Source organism: Poecilia reticulata, linkage group LG23, assembly GCF_000633615.1.
Source record: "Poecilia reticulata strain Guanapo linkage group LG23, Guppy_female_1.0+MT, whole genome shotgun sequence".
Taxonomy (NCBI): domain Eukaryota; kingdom Metazoa; phylum Chordata; class Actinopteri; order Cyprinodontiformes; family Poeciliidae; genus Poecilia; species Poecilia reticulata.
Genome location: NC_024353.1, coordinates 7,394,717 through 7,413,489, shown reverse-complemented (window position 1 = coordinate 7,413,489; position 18,773 = coordinate 7,394,717). Strand labels below are relative to the sequence as shown.

The window sequence follows — 18,773 nt, the reverse complement described above, 5'->3', positions numbered from 1 at the left end:
AGCAAGTTCTCGCTTCTTTTTACACAGGCTGGGACTCATCACCCACTTTCCGCCCGTCTCCAAAAGTGCTCCAAACCCCACGGAACGGGCCCGAGTCCGGCACGGCTGCTCTCCGGGGCACAGTCGAACTTGGACGGGTCCAAAGCGGTACCGGTTCGCCGTTCCTTTCGGTAATTTCGAGTTAAAAAACGGGGACTATATTTTGTCCGAGTCCGCGCCTTGATTTCACTTTGCCTGAGGAAAAGTTGCGCTTCGGCTGTCAATGGTAATTCTGAAGTTCCCGGATGGAGCAGACCCCCACTGACTGGGCATGCGCACTAAACACATGGAGCAAAGTAAAGGAATCACAGCCAGGAGTGATTTCTGATCTGCAAAGTGTTTTTGTTGCACCTGTAGAGACAAAATAACTTCGCTGCATACATATTTACATGTCTATATATTATTACAATAGTATTGATGAACATTTATTGTTATAAATTTGTTGTTTTTCTCTTATTTTATCTATTATTCAACTCTACAATGTGTATTTTCTCTATATAACAAATTCAGAATGAAATATGGCAATGAATGCCATATTTACTGCCACATTAATGCACAAAACACCCGTATCTTCTCATTTAGGTGTCTAAACTGATCCACCTATCCAAATATTTTTATTTAACTTTACCTAACCCCCCCAAAAATGTTTCAAGCAGAATCGCTATCTGAAATTGTAAAAAATAAAACTTAGATGATTCAAAGCATCCATTTTTAATGCTAGTGTTTCATCAATAAAGTTTAGTTTGACTGCAATTAAAAATGTATCAAAAATGATTTACACATAAGAACCAAGAAGGTGAGCAGAGACACATCTGTACTTTAACCAACATTAATATTATGCAGGTTGGACTGTTCAGCCATTACACTTTGGTTCCCATTAAAGACTGCATCCATTTTTTCCTGCTCCCTGAACAGTTATATCCCAACCACTTTTACATTTCTCTGCTTGTCTCATAAAAAGTTCAGTTTCCTGCAGCTCAATAATTCAAATTTAACTGTGGATTATTTTCCTCAGCTTGTAGAAGCCAGTAGTTCTGCCTGGGCTTTTAGCAGGTGGATGAAAATTACATGGAGTCATGCAATATAAAGAGAAACAGAGTCTTTCTGGTTAGGCTGTTGTATTCTGCTCCCTCCTCATGAAAACTCCTGTCAGTTCACTGGAATATATTCAGCTAATAAACTTCATGAACTACAGTTCACATTACTGTGTTGGACTAATGCAAAATTAGTGTTTTGTTTTCCTGAACATATGTTTGCTTTTTATTCATCAGCATTTTATTTTCAATTTAAACAACTCCACTTATTGATAGGTCTTTTCAAGCCCAGCCATAATTCTGATTTAGTTTGACCAAAGCGTCTCCACTGCAAGCTTTTTACACCAAGAGATGAATATTTTTACCCTCTTTGCTTTGCAACACAACTCAAGCTCAATCAGAATGAGTGAAAAGCATCTGAACGCATTATTTTTTGCCACAGATTCTCAGGTGGATTTGAGTGTGGGCTTTGACTAGTCCCTTTCAACACATAAATACACTTCAATTTAAACTATTCAACTGTCGCGCTGACTGACAGTTTAGGTTTTCTGTTCTGTTTTCAGGTAAACAGAGAACATATCTTCTCCCAGGATTGCCCTGTATTTGTTGAGTCCCCTATTATTTGTAGCAAACTAAATATATTTTTGTTTTTTCCTTCTAGTCTACACAAAAAAGGAAAATATGTCAAGTACTGTCAGCGGCTCCAACCCCAGCTGTGCGTGTCTGCAGCACCTCCAGAGTTACCATCAGCCTCTTAGCTGCGTCTTTCATTAATGCTCTTCTTGGCCAACCTGTCACTTTTGTGTCATAATTTTGCCATTTCTGAATAGATATTGTTTTATAACCTAATCCTGCATTAAAATTCTCTAGAACTTTTTCTTTGACACAGATGGCGATTATTGATAATTGAGTTCTACAGTTAAGTTTTGGAAAATAAAATTAATATATCCCGACCCCACTAAGGGACAAGGGTGTAAGAAAATGGATGGATGGATGGAAAATTAATATAAATGTATAAAGTTCAATTAAGACAATGTGTAATTTTAATTTAAAAAATGCTTATACACAACTTTGTTTGGTCTATCCCATGAAATCCCAGTAAAATACTTCAACTAATAAAGGTTTGATTCGGTTTGCTGTGTTTTAGTAAACTGCGGGTTTATTTTTGCTTTATTTTTAACTTTTAAACAGTTCTGTCATTTCTTCACACTCCAAAATGGATCATTACCACAGTGTAACAGCAGGTTTAAAAATGGCACCATGAACATTCACAGTTACAACTTCCTGAGAGAGAGCGAGGAAGTACAAATAAAAGACAAAACATGTAGATGTGACTTTTAAGACTCTAAATGAAGATGTTTTAGTGAAGCAATTGGCTCTGCAAACACAAAGAGGTCAAACTGTTCAGGTTGTTCTCAGAAATCCTCCCTGATCTCCCCCATTTCTCTCTGCCTTACCCCCAACACCTCCTCCTTCCTCTTCCCACCTCACCTTAGCGATGATTGGTCAATGACGGAAAGAGGGCGGGAGAGCTGAGCCAATCAGGAGTTGTATCTTTAGAGCAACAGGGAGGACAGCCAATCAGCAACAGAGGGGGTGGGGCTGCACGCAGCAGTATGTGATCTGAGAGTTGATGAGAATCAGAAATGGCAGTTAATGTTTCATTTCGTAATTTTAGTCGACGGAACCAACTTTAATATGAACAATTACATCCAAGTGAAACAAATATGCGGGTTATAAGACGTTAAACAATCCTTCTGGGTGTTTAAAAATATGTTTAAAGTCACGATGAGAAGTAAAACAAGAGAAAGTAGCACCATGGACAGAGGAATCCGTCTCTGTCCAAGCTACACTCTTCAGTTTGGCTAACAAAAACAACACTGCTGAGCTGAAAATGGATTAGCTCGTGTAAACAATGACCAGAATTACTGAGTAAAGTTACAGCAGTGTCGGCAGCTTCCCTCCAGCTGACCCCCTCCCCCACTCGGACAGCTCTGCTGCTACAACCGCTGCTAATTTCCATTTCACGGCTGAACGGCTGAAACTCCCGAAGTCCTCCCGGTGCTGCTCCGTCTCCGACACAGACTTCACATGAAGACAGCAGCTGCTTAACTGTTTCTACTTTTATTTACTTTCCTGCAGAGCTGCAGCAGGAAGGTCATTCTAATCCCCCACCACCCAGAGGGTTTCTGTTCACCCATTATTTGGATTTTATGTGGCGTTCAGGTCGTGGTCGGACTACTGATCATCCACAATGGAGAACAAGGACAAAGCTTCTATTTTAGCTTTCCTCCAAACTTCCAGAAAAGCTTTGAATAGACTGAAAAACATAATATAGCTGGAAAAATCCACAAAACCAGGAAGAAGACAAAAGCTCAAAAATTAGAAATGAAAGAGTCAACAACAACCAACAAGATTAAACTAAAGATGAGTCTTAATACACTAACAATAAAAGCTCATGCTCACAATATCACAAGTTTTCATATTTTGCAACATTACAAGGAAAAGCATCAACGTGTTTCATTGAATTTTATACCAAAAGAATGGAGATTTTAGAAATAAAATATGAAAACTGGCATGCATTTTTATTCAGCCCTTTTTACGCTGCTAGACTTAAAAACCCAGAGCAACCAATGGCCTTCAGAATCACCTGATTGATAAATAGAGTTTGTCTGAGAACATTAGCAAAGAAAAAGGATCATGAAGACCAAAAAACACAGCTGACATGTCAGAAAGAAAGTTATAAAGGAGTTTAAAGCTGGGTTATGTTATAAAACAATAATTAAAAAAAACTTGACTAAATATGGCAGAACTGCAAACCTCTAAAGTTGTAAGACGAAAAATTAATTAGGAAAAGCAGCCAGGAAGACATAAACCCACAGAAATAAATTTAGGGTTATCAATCTGATTGAATAACATCAACAATGTTCAGAACCACTGCAGAATTAACCCAAAGAGGAGATTCATGCAGCTATCAGGTGAAGTTTACCTCAGACTGATTTTCCCTTTAAAGCGGTGTAGGAACCCAGACAGACTTTCTATCAGCTGGACGTTAGTTTTATCTCACAGTCCACCTCGGGCTAGGCCTGGACCGGCCATCTGTCATTTCTGGCAGAACCCAATGAAGCCTGGCTGATCCTGCCGTCCGCCTGACGGGAAATGTTTAACGTGGGATATTTAGAAATCAAACAGCCTGCAGCGGGCAGCTCGACTGGCCACAAACACAAACAGTCTGAACATCGCTGTGTGATCGTCACCATTCATCTGCCTCCAGTTCTGAGCGAAGACATTAGCAACAGAAACAGAGTTTATGAGTTCAGCTGTGGATAAAAATCATGAAAACATCAGGGCAGGTGTTTTTATTTATTTTCTTTGCAATTCAGTCTGCTTTGTAACACACTCATTAACTGAGAGATGAAACGCTGCACAGGGAAGAAAACTGAATTTAGTGAAATCCTTTCATTAGCTGCATCAGGTTAGTCTGAGCATTAAGTTGCTTCATTTTACACGACATAAAAACTGAATTCTAGACTGCAATAATGAAACAAGTGGATTATAATTTAATACATTAGTATTTATCAAACAATCTGCTTCATAATCTACACACTGTCAACAACAGCACACTGGAAAAATGAGACATTAAATGGTGATGAAAATATGCTGGATGTAAGACACATTTCATCCACTGGTTGGTTGTGTCATCAATTCTCTTGATTGACTGATTGATTGATTGATTGATTGATTGATTGATTGATTGATTGATTATTTCCTTCTGACTTAGGCCTTGATTTGTTCTTTGCTAAGTTCCTTGTTGGCTCTGTGGTTGGTTCCAGTGGTTGACTCAATCTTGGGTTTGATGTCTGTGTTTGAATCTTTTAGTTGCAGCTCTGCTGGTTTCATTGCAAAATGAAAATACAACAAGAGGCTGTAAGCTTATTTCCTTCATTGGTTTTACCGGCCAACTGACCAACTCAGCCAGCCATTATCACAGCTGCTGCTGAGTAACTTCCAAGTCATTTCACTCAACCAAGAGCCTCTGGGCAACTACGTTGGACCAACCAACAGGTTGTACACAGAAGAAACTTTGGCCACCAGTTAAATGTGTCCTGATATTACCAGTGGTCCTCCGTCACCACGGAGCTTTAAATGGTTGCTCGACAACCGGCGTTGCCGCCTGCAGGCTGTGGAGAGGGCAACGTTTCCTGTTTTGCTGATGAACAGATACTCTGACATTTTCAAGGATTGTGTCTTTGGGCTTATAAAAGGTAAATGTCAGCCAGGATCAGTCAGAGAGCTGGCGGCAGAGATCAGAGCAGAGAAATGTACCTGAACACACACACAGCTCATGCTCATGTCAGCTTTATTAAAGCCTGGGCCAGTTGTTGCCGTCAGTTAGACTGTTGGGTTTGATTTTGATGAAATCAACCTTCTCATATCAGGTGTTGAGGTTTTGTTTATGCTCCCAAATTCTCTCAAAGATGATAAACATTACATTAGATTATAAAAGCCATAATTTAGAGTTAGGGTAAGTTAAGGTAAGTCAGTTTCTAATGTCAGTAAATGCTGGGTTATGGGAACTCTGAGAGATCATCCTGATTGGTTCTCTGGCTACTTCATTTAGTTGGTTCAGTTTATTGGTTTCCTGGTTCTCCTAGTTTGTGCCATTGGTTGGTTCGTTTGCTGATTCTCCTTTCTGGTTGGTTCTTTGGTGAGTTCTGCTTGTTGGATCTCCTGGTTGGTTACATTGTTACTTTGATTGGTTGCCTGGTTAATTTTCTAGGTTGCTTATCAAGTGATCTCTGGCTGGTTACGATAGTTCATTTTTCTGGTCAGTTCTACTTGTTGGTTCCACTGACCGGGTTCCTGTAATCCAGGTAGTTTCTTGGTGAATTCACTGGTTGCTTCACCAAAGAACTGGACAAGTTAAAGTCTTTCTTTTCTTCACAGAAAGGTTTGCATTCTTGATGTGACTTCATGCTGCAGAGGGATCAGAGACCGCGGCTCTCCACCTCAGGCTCCAGATTCTTTGAAAGGTTTCACGATTTTCTGCTCTGTGGAGGAAGAAACACACAAATCCCTTCCAATCTTTATAAGAAGAACATTGTCTTCCATCAGTCTTGTGATTTTCTTACTTGTTCACACCTTTTTACAGAGTTTCTGTCTGTAATTGGATAAATTAAAATAACATGAATGAATCGCAGCTCTTCAGCGTCTCAGCTCTCTGCACCTGTCAGACTTCAGAGGATGTTTTTTGTCTCCTGCTGCTCTGCTGACAGTGTGAAGGTAAAGCTGCTGAAGCGATACTCTCAACAATCACACACCGCAGCGAGGCGGTGACCCACTTCTCTCTTTCAGAGCTTATTTCCTTTACTTCACCAAAAATAAATAAACACACAGTCTGCTGCAAAGTTGCTTTGGCGCCCAGCCGAGCAGATAAAGCCAGCAGCTCTTCCTCCGAGCTTGTGGCTTCACAACAAAATATAAACAAAATTAGCCGTCTGATGGGAGCGGCAGAAAAGTGGATAGTTTGGCTGGTATTTGTCAGGCAGCAATAATATGCTGACACGCTGATGATTCAGGGTGTGTTTGTGTGTCAGAAGGAGGCAGAAGGCTGCAAAATAAACAAGCAGAGTCATGAAATCGGATTTGATTCAACAGGATTTTCAACGTGGAAGGAAAATATGCAGCTCACTGTCAGAAAAACCAGTTTATAAAAACATCTGTAGTTTAAAACTAGAGCTGGGCAATACATTGAATTTTCTGTTTGTGAAGATTTCATTTTGGAGAATCTGGATTATTTTTTTCACCAATCAGAGTGATGTCAACACACCCAGGGCTGCTATCTTGTTTTGGAGGGTTGTATTTGTTATACTTTGAATTCAGGTCAAGTTCGAGAAACAATGAGCATATTTTCTGTCGTTTGTTTTGTTTTTGAAGAAAAGGAAAAAATTGATTTGGAATCGTAAATTTGATTTGGTATTTTCAGCCATATTGCCCAGTTGTATTTATATTCAGTTCTCATGTTATTTGTATGGAAGTACAGAAAAGTCAAAAAATACAAAATTAGCCATACACTTTAAGAATAAAAAAATCCAGAAGCACACTTACACAAAAATGAAATGAAAAATGAATGAACCTCCCTGTCCCTAAAATTCAATTAAAATGTAAATTTTTATCTTCTGCTATTTATTTTGTGTTTTTTACATTTTCTTAAAAACAGTTTTAGAGGTTTTTGGTACAATTTAATTTTTTTTCCTGTTTTTGTTTTTTTTTTTAGATAAAATTTTAAAAATGCTGCTAAAAAGCTTTGTTTACTTTTTTTGCAATGGTGTTAAATGATTAGTTATGTGCTGTAGTTTTTACATCCATTCCATAAGAGCTACCAAAGAGCAGCTGAGATGCATTCCTTCTCTGACATGCCTGAGCCAGATTAATGGATCTTAACCAGGGAGTTCAGGCCTTTTTTCAGGTATGACTAAAGAAACGTGTCTGGATTGAAGCCATTTTGAAAATGTCACTTTTTGCTTATTGGATTGATTCATCTGAGGTGGTTTGAATGATCAGGATTTATCAAACAGCTTCTCATCAATATCCTTGAGCTTCTACTCCTGCAGCTCTTCGCTCCTGTTTGATCTGAATTCATTATTAATCAGTATAATTCAATCATCTCCATCTGATTATCTCTGAGTCCCTTCAGTGTTTGTGGAGCCACTTCATATCAGAGCAAACAGTCTGTAATCAGCAGCTTTAACGAGGCTGATGGGTGAACGTGTTTATCGGAGTGATATTTCCCAGGTGGGAGCTGGATGTGAAGCAGCAGGGAGGAGGAACTCCTAAAAACCTTCAGACGGCGAGCTGCTGCTGCTGCTGCATCCAGCAGAGAGGCATCAAACGCCGCCTCCATGCAGCTGCTGCATCGTTTCTGTTCCGACTGATGAGAAACGACAGACTGCTACCTCTCTGCCTTCATCTGCACCTGGACGTCAGAATGACCTGAAAAGCAGCAGCAGAAATCCTGTTAACACAAAACAAGCAGATCCATAAAGAACTGATATTAATAAGGCATTTTTGGTTGATATTAATACAAATTATTAGGAGTGTTTGCATTACAAATGTATGCAAAACTCTGTCAATATTCCGCTAAAGTCGAAAAAACACAATGTTGCAATGGCAGTATTTCCATTAAATGAAAAGCAAAATTAAAATCACATGTGAATAAGTTTGTTCACATGATAAGTCATTAAAAAACATGCAGCGTCGTCGTCCTACAACCACTTCCTGTTTTCTTCTTCTTCATGGTTTGCACCAGTAGCAACATCCAGTTGTTGATCGAGTCATACGATGCGAAAAACGTGTTTCCATTGCAATTTTGCAAAATAAACCAATTTTGGTACAGCCAAAAAACCCACCTCATCTTAGCACAAAAACGTCATATCAACAAAAGAGAGTTTTTTCAAAATTGCCTGGTTTCCATTAAGCAAATATATTCTTTAAATTTAATGGTAAGTTGGAAAAGTAGCTACAGATAACTTGATTAAAACCTGGATTGTTTAGATTATTTCTGTATTGCTTTATTTTACTTGATTCTTACAGACTAGACAGGTTTATTTTATTTATTTGATTCATTTACAGTTTAAAATGAACATCTCACCTGTCCATTAACCAGTAGAAGCTGGTTTGTACGTCACTCACCTGAAACAACATCAGGCTGAATCTAAACATCACAGGTATCTGGAGAAAATCCACCAAAGTCCAAATCCAGCTACCAGCATCCAACCAGCCCAAAACCCTGCAAATGAGAGAACACACTGGTGCGTTCAAGGACATCAGGATTATTATGTTTCATGTGAGTCGTTTTGAATCTGTTTGCAGCTATTATTCCAACTTTTTCTCCCACTGAATCCTGTTTTAAAAAGCCTCTGATTCCTGTGTTAAAGCTCAAGATAATTTAAATATGTTTTCTATTAATGAAACCAACTTTGAAGGTCATTAAGAAACATCAGCTCTGCTTCATTTACAGTAATTAATGTCCACATGACCCGGTAATTAATTCAAGCCAATTACAGCTGCATTTGAGCCTAATTGAGATGTAGATTTGTGAGCTGAGCAGGCAATTAGAGCGGAGATGTATGAAATGTTGCATTAAATAAAGTGACAGTCGGATGTTAATGATTTAATCACATATAATTAGTCTGAGGAAGAAATCTGAGGGCAAACTGGAAAACATGAAGACTGCTGGTCGCACCAAACTTCATTCAAAAAACCCTCGATTTTAGGTTTCTGTCTGTTCAGCGCTGGGTTTCAATGAATGAATGAGTGAATGAGTGAGGGAATGAATGAGTGAAAAAAAGGAATGAGCAAATTAATGTGAGAATAAAATGAGTGAACAATAAATAAATTATAATGATAAATGAGTAAAAATTGATGAATATTAAAAATTAGTGAAAAAAATGAATGAATGAAAAAATGAACAGAAGAAATTTGCTCAAGATGAAAAAGTAAAACAAAGTAATCAATTATAAAGCAATAAATGGATGAATTAACGGATTAACAAACCAATTAATTGATAATGTCTCAGTGAAGAAATTGCTCAATGAATAAATTAACAAACTAACTAATATTCATGGTGCGAGCAAATGAATATGTTAAATAAATGAGCAAACAAATGAGTAAATGAATGAATGAATAAACAAACTTAAAGAAATTTGATAATGAATGAATGAATTTGTTAGCTAAACGAGAAAACAGATGAAAAAAATAATTCAATTATGAATAAATAAAAGGATGAATGAATGAATGAATGAATGACCACTGAACTGATGTGATGAATCAGCGAATAAACAAACAGATGAATGAATGATTGTTTTCATGACACATGTTGATCATGCCAGAAGCTCAGCTGTTCCTCGCTTACATTAATCCGCCATGTTGGAAATCCCCCGGCAGCTGCTGATCAATACCTCCGGATCCCGCTCAGGTAAAACCGGGTCATTAATTCTGCTCACGGCTCTGAAGCCCGGTTCTTTACATACCGACCCTGCTGAGATCCAAGGAGCCCGGCCCGACTCGCTTTGAGCTGCCGCCCGTCCCGTCCCGTCCTCCAGCTGGGAGGGGCCCCATGCTGGGTCCGGGGGCCCCATGCTGAGCCGGGGGCCCTGAATCTTCACGAACACATGACGGCTGACTGCGCACAGCGGGACGGAGCTGCTGCTGGTTCTCAACAAGGTGGAGAGGAAATTACATTCATGACCAGGAAATCACATCCACATTTAACAGGTAAAACATACCAGCAGGCTGGAAACGTAAGAGTGATCCTTCACTGGAAATAAACCGACAGCTTTTCTAGATGCTTAATACTTTATCCAGTTTTCAAACACAAACTGCAGAGTACAACGTTCTGCAAAAAATATATGTATATTTAACAAACAGTAAAACTGTGACAGGAAAAATGTTGATTTAATGTGAAGTTGTCAGAAATTAATTAATTTGTGTTTGTAATTTGTATATTTTGCTTTTGTTCATTCATTTTATAGGTTGTTTTAATATTAATTTCAGGAAAAACATGAACAAAACATTTTCCCATAAGTTAAAATTTTGTTTTATACATTAAAACATCGACTCTTGCACCATTTTAACCGTAAAATCAACAATGACAACGTTATTTAACTGTGAAAGAAGAAAAGGTTTAATCTGTAATGTTACAGTGGAATTCAGGAAATCACAGTTGTTCGTGTTTGACAGCTGTTTGCTGTCAATATATCAGTCACTTAATCAAATTTCGCCAAATTTTACCATAGCTTAAGTGTGTCCAAAGTGTGGTCCGGGGGCCATTTGCGGCCTTTTGAGGGATTTTGGGGGGCCCAATTGGAGCTAATCTGGCCTGTCAGTTTAGGTGGTTGATGCAAAAAGACACTTTTTCAACAGTTTAAAAAATATATTTTTATCTATTAACAAGGCTTTTGCATTCATCTTAACTTTGGAGCAACGAGAACCACAAACATTTACCTACTTTTTCACAAAAACAAATATTACTTCTCATGTAAGAAAACAATCAACTCAAAAAACATAACTGTGGGCCTTGACTTACAAATCAACAAAAAACTAACTATTTTGTTCATTTTAATCAAATTAAAAATTATTTAGTTCAGCATTGAGCAGACAGAATGAATAAAAGCAACCAAAAGTTTGTCTTAAAGACGTTATTAAAAAACTGTGCAATTAAGCCCAAAGTGCTTTGGCCCTCATGGTGAAAATAAATATATTTTCTTGCACTTTTAACGCTGTAAAAACGACCTCACTGCCTTTATTCTCTGCTTCAGTCAAACATCCCATAAACCTGAGCCACGTTTTTCAGATGAGAAAGTAAAACGTTGTTGGCCCAGGGCAGCGAACAGGCTAGGACCGCCCCTGGCTGTAGAGATAACACTACTAAACGCCCCCCAAGTTAACGATCCTCAAATGTAAGCAAAACGAGGCGGCTGCTGCTGTCAGCCAAATAAAACAGTTTTCTGTGACTTCTGAAATCCAATCTGCTGTCAGTCCTACAAGGTTTCCATGTGTGCAGAATCGGCGATGAGGCCATCTGCTGCTGCTGCGAGGAAAACAATTGGCAGCCGAACAGCTCAATATTTGAACATATAAATGTAAAAGCAGAGATGTTCTGAAAACAACTTACTTTCTCCTGCTCTGTTTGATTGGAAAATGTAGATGTTCCATGGAGGGAAAGCTTTGCAAACCAGCAAGCCTCTGTTTTGAAGGTGAAAATGTTTTATTTTCTCTACAAAAATAGTGAAATATTAAAAACTGATTTGATTATGTTGTCACTGCAGAGGAACAGAATGATAATCAAATGAATCTAAGTCTTTAAATGTGAGATCAATTAGCTGAAGATGATAAAAACAATAAAAAATCTGGATGGTGTGCTCTGGCAGGAATCCCTCAGGGCTTAAACCTCAGACTGATGCTGTTTATAACTCATATGTTGTTATAAACATGTGAGGTTAACTGTATTAACGTCTAGACAATATGTAGACATTACAGTAATTTTTATACAAAAAATTTACAAGAAGCACTTTTGGTTTTCAGATAAACTCTGGATGAATTAACAGAATTAGGTTGTTTGTTTACTGATGACTACAAAGAAAAATACAAGCAAAAATTTCCTGAATGGATGTTGAAAAATGAACAGGAAGTTACTAACCGATAGTTTTTTGAGGCAGTATTTTTCTTTCTTCAGTGTGAACTTAAATGACCAAATTCTGATTTGAATAACATTTAAAATCATTACGTTGCCTTGTGTCAGTAAATAAGAAGCTGGATTTGATGAAAACCTTTAAAAAGCTGCTGTCAGTCAGCTTCACAGAAACATGTTACCCTCATTTCTCTGACTGCCAAGTGTTTCCACGTCTCCTCGCCAGCTGGTCAGGGGGTCTCCTGCTGCCGCTGGGCCCCACAGCTCACTTCCTTCTTTCTGCAGCACCTGTTTCTGTTTGGCAGAGCCGAGCGGCATCCTGAAAGCTTGGAGACGAGCCATCTGCTGCCCGACTCTGCACCATTTTACCCCCAATCCCTGGCGTCTTTCATCCTGGTGATTTTCTGCTGCTCTGTAACTGGGAGATGGAAGAAAAGCTGGAACAGCCTCGCTGACAAATCCCAAACAGCACAATTTAGCCGAAGGGAAAAGCTGTGAGTGTGGAGGTTAAATCAAAGCAGGATAAGTGCAGCAGAGAGGCTTTACCTCATGCAGGTGGAGAACTGCTTGTGTCTTATCTCAAATGTTGAAAGTTAGTTTTGATCCAGAAGCCAAGTTTTTTTTTCTAACTTGTTTTAGGAATGCATGCTGAGCTGAATTTAAAATCTCATTACAGCCTTTGCAGATGTCACATAACTGGTCAATGTAGAGCTTTATTTAGCAGCAACAGTTACTGAGAGTTTTTTTTATTTTATTTTTATTTTTTGCCAAAGCAAGTCAGAGCATAAGCTAAAAGATCAGAGTTTTTCTTGATGTTTTTTTTAATTTTTTAAATTAAACTACTTTGAACACAAATCTCCAAAGATTCCACAGCTGCTCCAGAACAGAAGCTTCTTTAGCCTTTTTTAAGTCACTGATGATGGCAGAAGAAATTTACCAACAAATTGAGTTATCTTGAGTATCAAAACTATCAAAGTTGCTTTAATACAAAGCAGAAAAGTTATTATCAGTATTTAGTCTGGTCACTGGCAACAATAACGCCTTTTAACTGAAAGCATCTCGTTCTTTGACCCTAATTATACATATTTCCTTTGGTTGTGGACTACAAATCCCAGAGGGAATGCCGCTTCTCTTATTGCGCATGCGGGAGAAGGTGGGCCGCGCGGACTCAGCCGCTGTGTGAAATGGCGGCTCTGATTTGAAACACACTGAGGCGATTCCAGTGAATTTAGGAGAGGTTTTAAAACGGTTTGCTTCACTTGGATCAGCCAGACAGTCGCTCAGAGGGAGAGATCGGAACTTGTCCCGCATTAAAGGTTTGTCTAACTTTAATAAAACTGGTTAAGACAGATATTAGCGCTTTATATGTGGTTGTTAGCTGTTAGTTGCTAACAGGCCGCCCGGTGAGGCGCGGCTAGCCGGCTAGCTGAGCTAACGCTGCACTCCGAGTCCAACAGTGGCATCATAATAGTCTGACGATGTAAAATAATACAAGTTTAACAGCACAGCTCATTAAAGTTGAACATTTTGGAAGTTGGAGTTTTGATCCATGATTAATTCGCAACGAAAGCTAATAAATGAAGCTAATTAACTGTCAACTGCCATTAACGGCAGGTATTGCAGACATTATTTGAACTTTGGTCATCTAGATTTTCCCAGATCCTCGGAATTAATTCGTAACTGTGTAAATATTTTTCCTGTTGCATCTTGTGTTGATTCACAACATTGGTTGCTTTAAAATGTTCGATATAAACTCAGGAGGATGGAGTGGTCAGAAATTAGACCCAGGTAAGAGTAGCACTACTACAAGAGATTTTCACTCAAGTAAGAGTAATAAGTACTCAGCAGTAATAAATACTATAACTAACTGATCAGGATCTCTGATTTAACTCCTGATAAACACTTAAATGTAAAGATATTAGCAAATTCTGATATTTTAAATACTAAAATGGAAACATTAATGGGAATTAATAACATAATTACAAAGCAACAAATTCAGGTTAAATAAACACTTTTCCAAATTATAATTTTTCAATATTATACCCACGAAACTAATACCTACAGTAGCTTATATGTCAAAAAGGGAAAATAACTTTAGAAAACAAAGATTGTGCATAGACAAGAGGTCTCACTTTAAGGTAAAGTGTAGGTCTGTCTGATGCCAATTTGGTTAAACTAAACTGGTTCTTCATTCAGTGAAGTCACTCACAGTGAGTTGAACATCCAGAACCTTTACTCAAGCAAGAGTAGATATACTTTAAAATAAGTATTTTTTATTTTTTTACAAAACATTATTGAAACGTTTAGTGAAAAAATGTAACTAAAACTCACCTGATGTTCTGTATTTGTTGAATTCATAGTGCTAATGAATATTGTGCTTTTAATTTCTTAAAATAATCCATTTGCTCTCATCAGGTTACCTTGGCTTTGTGGCAGCAGCTAAAATTAACAGCATATTTATTTATATGATTAAAACACAATAAAATTAAACTTTACATTATTTCTCATTTCTGTTTACGACATGCATATTGATTCACTTTTTGAGTTAAAAATATCAGATTAAGGTGAAAATAAGGATTAATCTTGTAGTTCAGCTCATTTTCTGCTCTATTATACAATATGAATCATTTGAGACTTGAAAGAAAACTGTGACCCGACTCACTGACAGCAGGAAGTTTCTATAAAAGTCCACCTGGCTGTTGTTTAGCTAAACTATTAATTATTGAAGCTGCATTTTAATTCTAAAGCAGCCAATCAGAGCCAGGCTGAAGGTGAGGAAGACTATCAGAATGAGGAAGAGTTTGCTCCAGCTGATGACGATGATGCTGATGTTCTCCCAGAGCAGGTGTGATGGCGAAGAGGATCGCTGATAAGGAGCTGACAGACAGGAACTGGGACCAGGAGGAGGAGGGCGAGGAGGTGGGTTCACAACGCCGCGTTGTCGGTTTGTACGTGAAGGCAACATTACTGAGCTGTGATTGGCTGTTCTCCACCAGGCTGGGACGTTTTGTGTTGCGAGTGAGGATGTGTTGAAGAACCGCGCCATAAAGAAGGCCAAACGCAGAAACACTGGAGGAGAGGTAGGACCACTTCCTGTTTCCCCCCGCTAGCCACTGCTAGCCACTGCTAGCTACTGCTAGCCGCTGCTATTTGCTGAACTCACCAATTTCTGTTTGTGTTTCAGAGCGAAGGGGGAGGAGCTTTCAAAGGGTTTAAAGGCTTCTCCATGGCAGCGCCCTCGACCACGCCCCCCAGCAGCCTCACAGCGTTCTCCGGGTTTGGGGGTACCGGCAGCTTTAAAGGCTTCGGAGGCCTGAGCAACGGAACCGGCTCCACACCTTCGTTTTCAGGATTCCCGTCTGCTGCAAAGGCCGGTGAGGAAAGCTGCTGTTACCGTAGCAACACTGAATGCCTTGTCTTTAACGAACAGCCGGCAGTTATTATTAGTGTTGATGCACTGAAAGTTTCAGATTATCATGTTGGCAAAAGTTGAATCTTCACTTTTAGTCTTAAACTGGAGGAAAGATGAGTAAAAGTGTCTCCAGCTGTTAAAAATTCAGTTGAATATCTGGATGAACTCTGCAGGTTTTTAATGTTTTAGATTTTTTATTTCATGTCAGGAAAAAGAAAAGATTCTGTTTTATTTTTTGTGATTATTGTTGCACTTTCAATAAGACAATAATAAATGTCTTTAGCCTGTTTATGTGTAAAATATGATCTAAATCACTCATTAATTTATTGAATCACAAAGAACACACACACACACACCTGCAGTAAATGCACCTTCATGAGGTCCAAGCTTCTCTGCTGCTCTGTGATGCAGTGTGATGAGGGGGAGGGGCTTGTTTGCCCCCTCTCTCTCTCTCCTCCTGCTCCTTGTTCACCCGCCTCTCTCTCTCTCTCCTCTCAGGTGTGGCGTTCAATGGGCCATCCTCAGCCCAGCCCAGCGCTGACATCATGGCCCAGCAGACCAATGGCTCCGCCCCCGGCCCTAGCCCCGCCCCCTGCAGCCGCAGCAGGGAGTACAGCCGGCAGCTGACGGCGCTCAACCAGTCGGTGCGCGACTGGATCAGCAAGCATGTGAACGACAACCCGCTATGCGACCTCAACCCCATATTCAGGGACTACGAGCGCCACCTGGCCAGCATCGAGCGACAGTATGGCGCCGGCGTCGAGGAGACGCAGCAGGGAGATGCCTCCACCCCCTCTCTTCCTGCTCCTTCTTTATCCTCCTCCTCATCTTCCTCAGTGGCTCTGTTCTCCTTCAGTAAAACCTCGACAGAAGTTCCGGGTCAGAAACGCTCCGGCTCGGCGCCGCTCCCTGCTGGTGTCTCCTTTAACTTCGGGCAGAAGGTGGACGCACCTGCCTTGGGGTCCTTGACGTCCAAACCGTCCGTCCCCAGCTTCTCTTTCTCCTCCTCGTCCAATCAGAGCTCCCCGTTTGGATCACCTGGACCCTCAGCGGCACTGTCCTTTGGCGGAACCAAAACTTCAGATGCCCCGGCTGCAGGTCGCCAACATGGCCGCCAACGTTTAACTCTATGTTCTGGAATATTCTGCATCTAATTGGACGTTGCTGCTGTTCTTTTTGTTTACTGGAAGAAATCTGAACTTTTTCTCTGTCCTCCTTCCAGACGACAAAGACGAAGAATCAGAGGAGCCTCCCAAACCGGAGGTGAAGGAGGTCAAAGAGGATGACGCCTTCTACTCCAAGAAGTACGTGTGGAAACTCCGGTGGCGGCGCTCAGTCATTTACAGGAATAACTGAGCATTTCCTCGTTTCCATCAGGTGTAAGTTATTCTACAAGAAGGAGTCGGAGTTCAAAGAGAAAGGCGTGGGAACGCTGCACCTCAAACGCACCGCAGAGGGGAAGACCCAGATGATCATCAGAGCCGACACCAACCTGGGTAAAGCACCTCCAAATTCCCACACGATCAGCCAGTCAGTAAACGCGTCCCAGAAGAGGAGGAAGGTTCATCTCAGTAAAACCAAGAACTGAGAACATTTCTGGCTCTTATTCTGGTTTTCTGACAAACTGAGTTTAGTGTTTTCATTAACTGACCAATAATCCCCAAAATTAGCAGAAATAAATAATATTTGACTTTTTGAATTTACTGAAATAATTGTATTTTGAATCATATTGCTGAGATGAACCTGCTTGTTTTATTGTTTCGGTCAAGTTTATAATAAACTGGGTAGAGAAAGATGATTTATTCAGATCTGGCACCAGGTGGCGCTGCAGTTGGGAGATCAGATAAACTTAAATAGATCCAGTTTTTGCTTAAAGATCTTAGAGATTTTAACTCAGCTGTTGCATGGTTGGACATGTTTAATTTAAATGTTTTTATTTCATCATCCTCCATGTTCTCAGCAGCTGAATCTTGTATTCAGTCCCTCAAAATAATTAATCCGTAGTAAACTGTTCGACACACCTGATCAAAGTGGCTCATTAACGGGCTGCTGATCAGATGAGGCGAATGAAACTTTTCAATCAGGCGTTGCAGGAGCCACCTCAAAGCTGTGGTCAAACGGCTCCACCTGCTGGACAAACACGGGAACTGCAGTCTGATTTATTGAAGTAAAACCTTTAGTCCAACTTGTTTTATCTCACCTTCAGTCGCTTTTAAAGCTTTAAATTGAAGATAAAAAGTTATTGAGAGTTTTTATTCATCTGTTCATTTTTTAATAAGTTTCTGATTCTTTTTTTTTTTTTTCCTGGTCAGGAAACATCCTGCTGAACATCCTGGTGCCGTCCACCCTGCCGTGCTCGCGTGTCGGGAAGAACAACGTCATGGTGGTCTGCGTGCCAAACCCGGCCGTCGACGACAAGAACCCGAGCGTAGCCGTCCCCCTGCTGATCCGAGTGAAGACTGCCGAGGACGCCGACGAGCTCCACAAGACGCTGGAGGAGAAGAAAGGCTGAGGCGGAATCAAGCGGCGCCGCCTGAGCCTCCCTGACCCGACCCGGTCACCCTCACTCTGTTCCAACTCATCCTGCTACATCAGCTGTTCAGTCATCATGCTGTGAAATGTTTTTGTTTAAATCTGAAACAGGTCGTAGTGCGACTACATTCCCTCTGGGTCCACGCTGCCGTCCCACTTCTGTTCCGACTGGACGGATCGGGACCGGAGCGCGGATCCAAACGAGTTGGTTTGTTGGAGGAAATTGGGGAGGGGGGGGGGTGAACCTCCAAACAAAGGGCCAGTCGATTTGGTTTTACAAATTAAACACCTGCAGTAATATTTGTTTTTATATATATTTTAAGGAGCGTTTAGAGTGAATCTGCTGAGTGAATGTTCTGGAAACTATTTATTGTGTCTGCAGGATTTTTACTCTGACAGAAACTCGAGTGAAACGGTGTGGGAGTGAATCAGAACACTTTTACTCTGTTGTCCTGTAAACATGAACTGTGGCTTTCCAAGTGTCCTTTGTTTGGCCTTCAGGATGAGACTCATTTGTAAAGAATAAAAGGAAACAAACGATCCTGGCCGCGCGGCTGTCATTACC

At 40.1% G+C, this 18,773-nt stretch overlaps 1 protein-coding gene across 2 annotated transcripts; it reads left to right on the top strand.

Annotated features, from left to right (window-relative positions):
- Positions 1–13,406: 13,406 nt before the first annotated feature.
- On the top strand, positions 13,407–18,749 carry nup50 (nucleoporin 50). 2 transcript variants are annotated; one of them, XM_008400866.2, is made up of 8 exons: positions 13,407–13,580; positions 15,110–15,183; positions 15,261–15,344; positions 15,449–15,638; positions 16,175–16,774; positions 16,899–16,980; positions 17,054–17,172; positions 17,989–18,749. In XM_008400866.2, exons 2-8 carry the CDS (start codon positions 15,115–15,117, stop codon positions 18,186–18,188), a joined length of 1,344 nt encoding a protein of 447 aa, XP_008399088.1. In that variant the 5' UTR covers positions 13,407–13,580; positions 15,110–15,114; the 3' UTR covers positions 18,189–18,749. The 2 variants fall into 2 exon arrangements, with proteins under 2 accessions (XP_008399088.1, XP_017158414.1); XM_017302925.1 differs by having other exon boundaries at positions 15,105–15,183.
- The last annotated feature ends 24 nt before the right edge of the window (positions 18,750–18,773 follow it).

Coding starts and splice junctions, on each gene's coding strand:
- nup50 (XM_008400866.2), top strand. CDS start 15,115: ATGGCGAAGAGGATCGCTGATAAGGAGCTGACAGACAGGAACTGGGAC. Junction 15,345..15,448: donor GCAGAAACACTGGAGGAGAG/GTAGGACCACTT, acceptor TTTGTGTTTCAG/AGCGAAGGGGGAGGAGCTTT. Junction 16,981..17,053: donor GACGCCTTCTACTCCAAGAA/GTACGTGTGGAA, acceptor CGTTTCCATCAG/GTGTAAGTTATTCTACAAGA.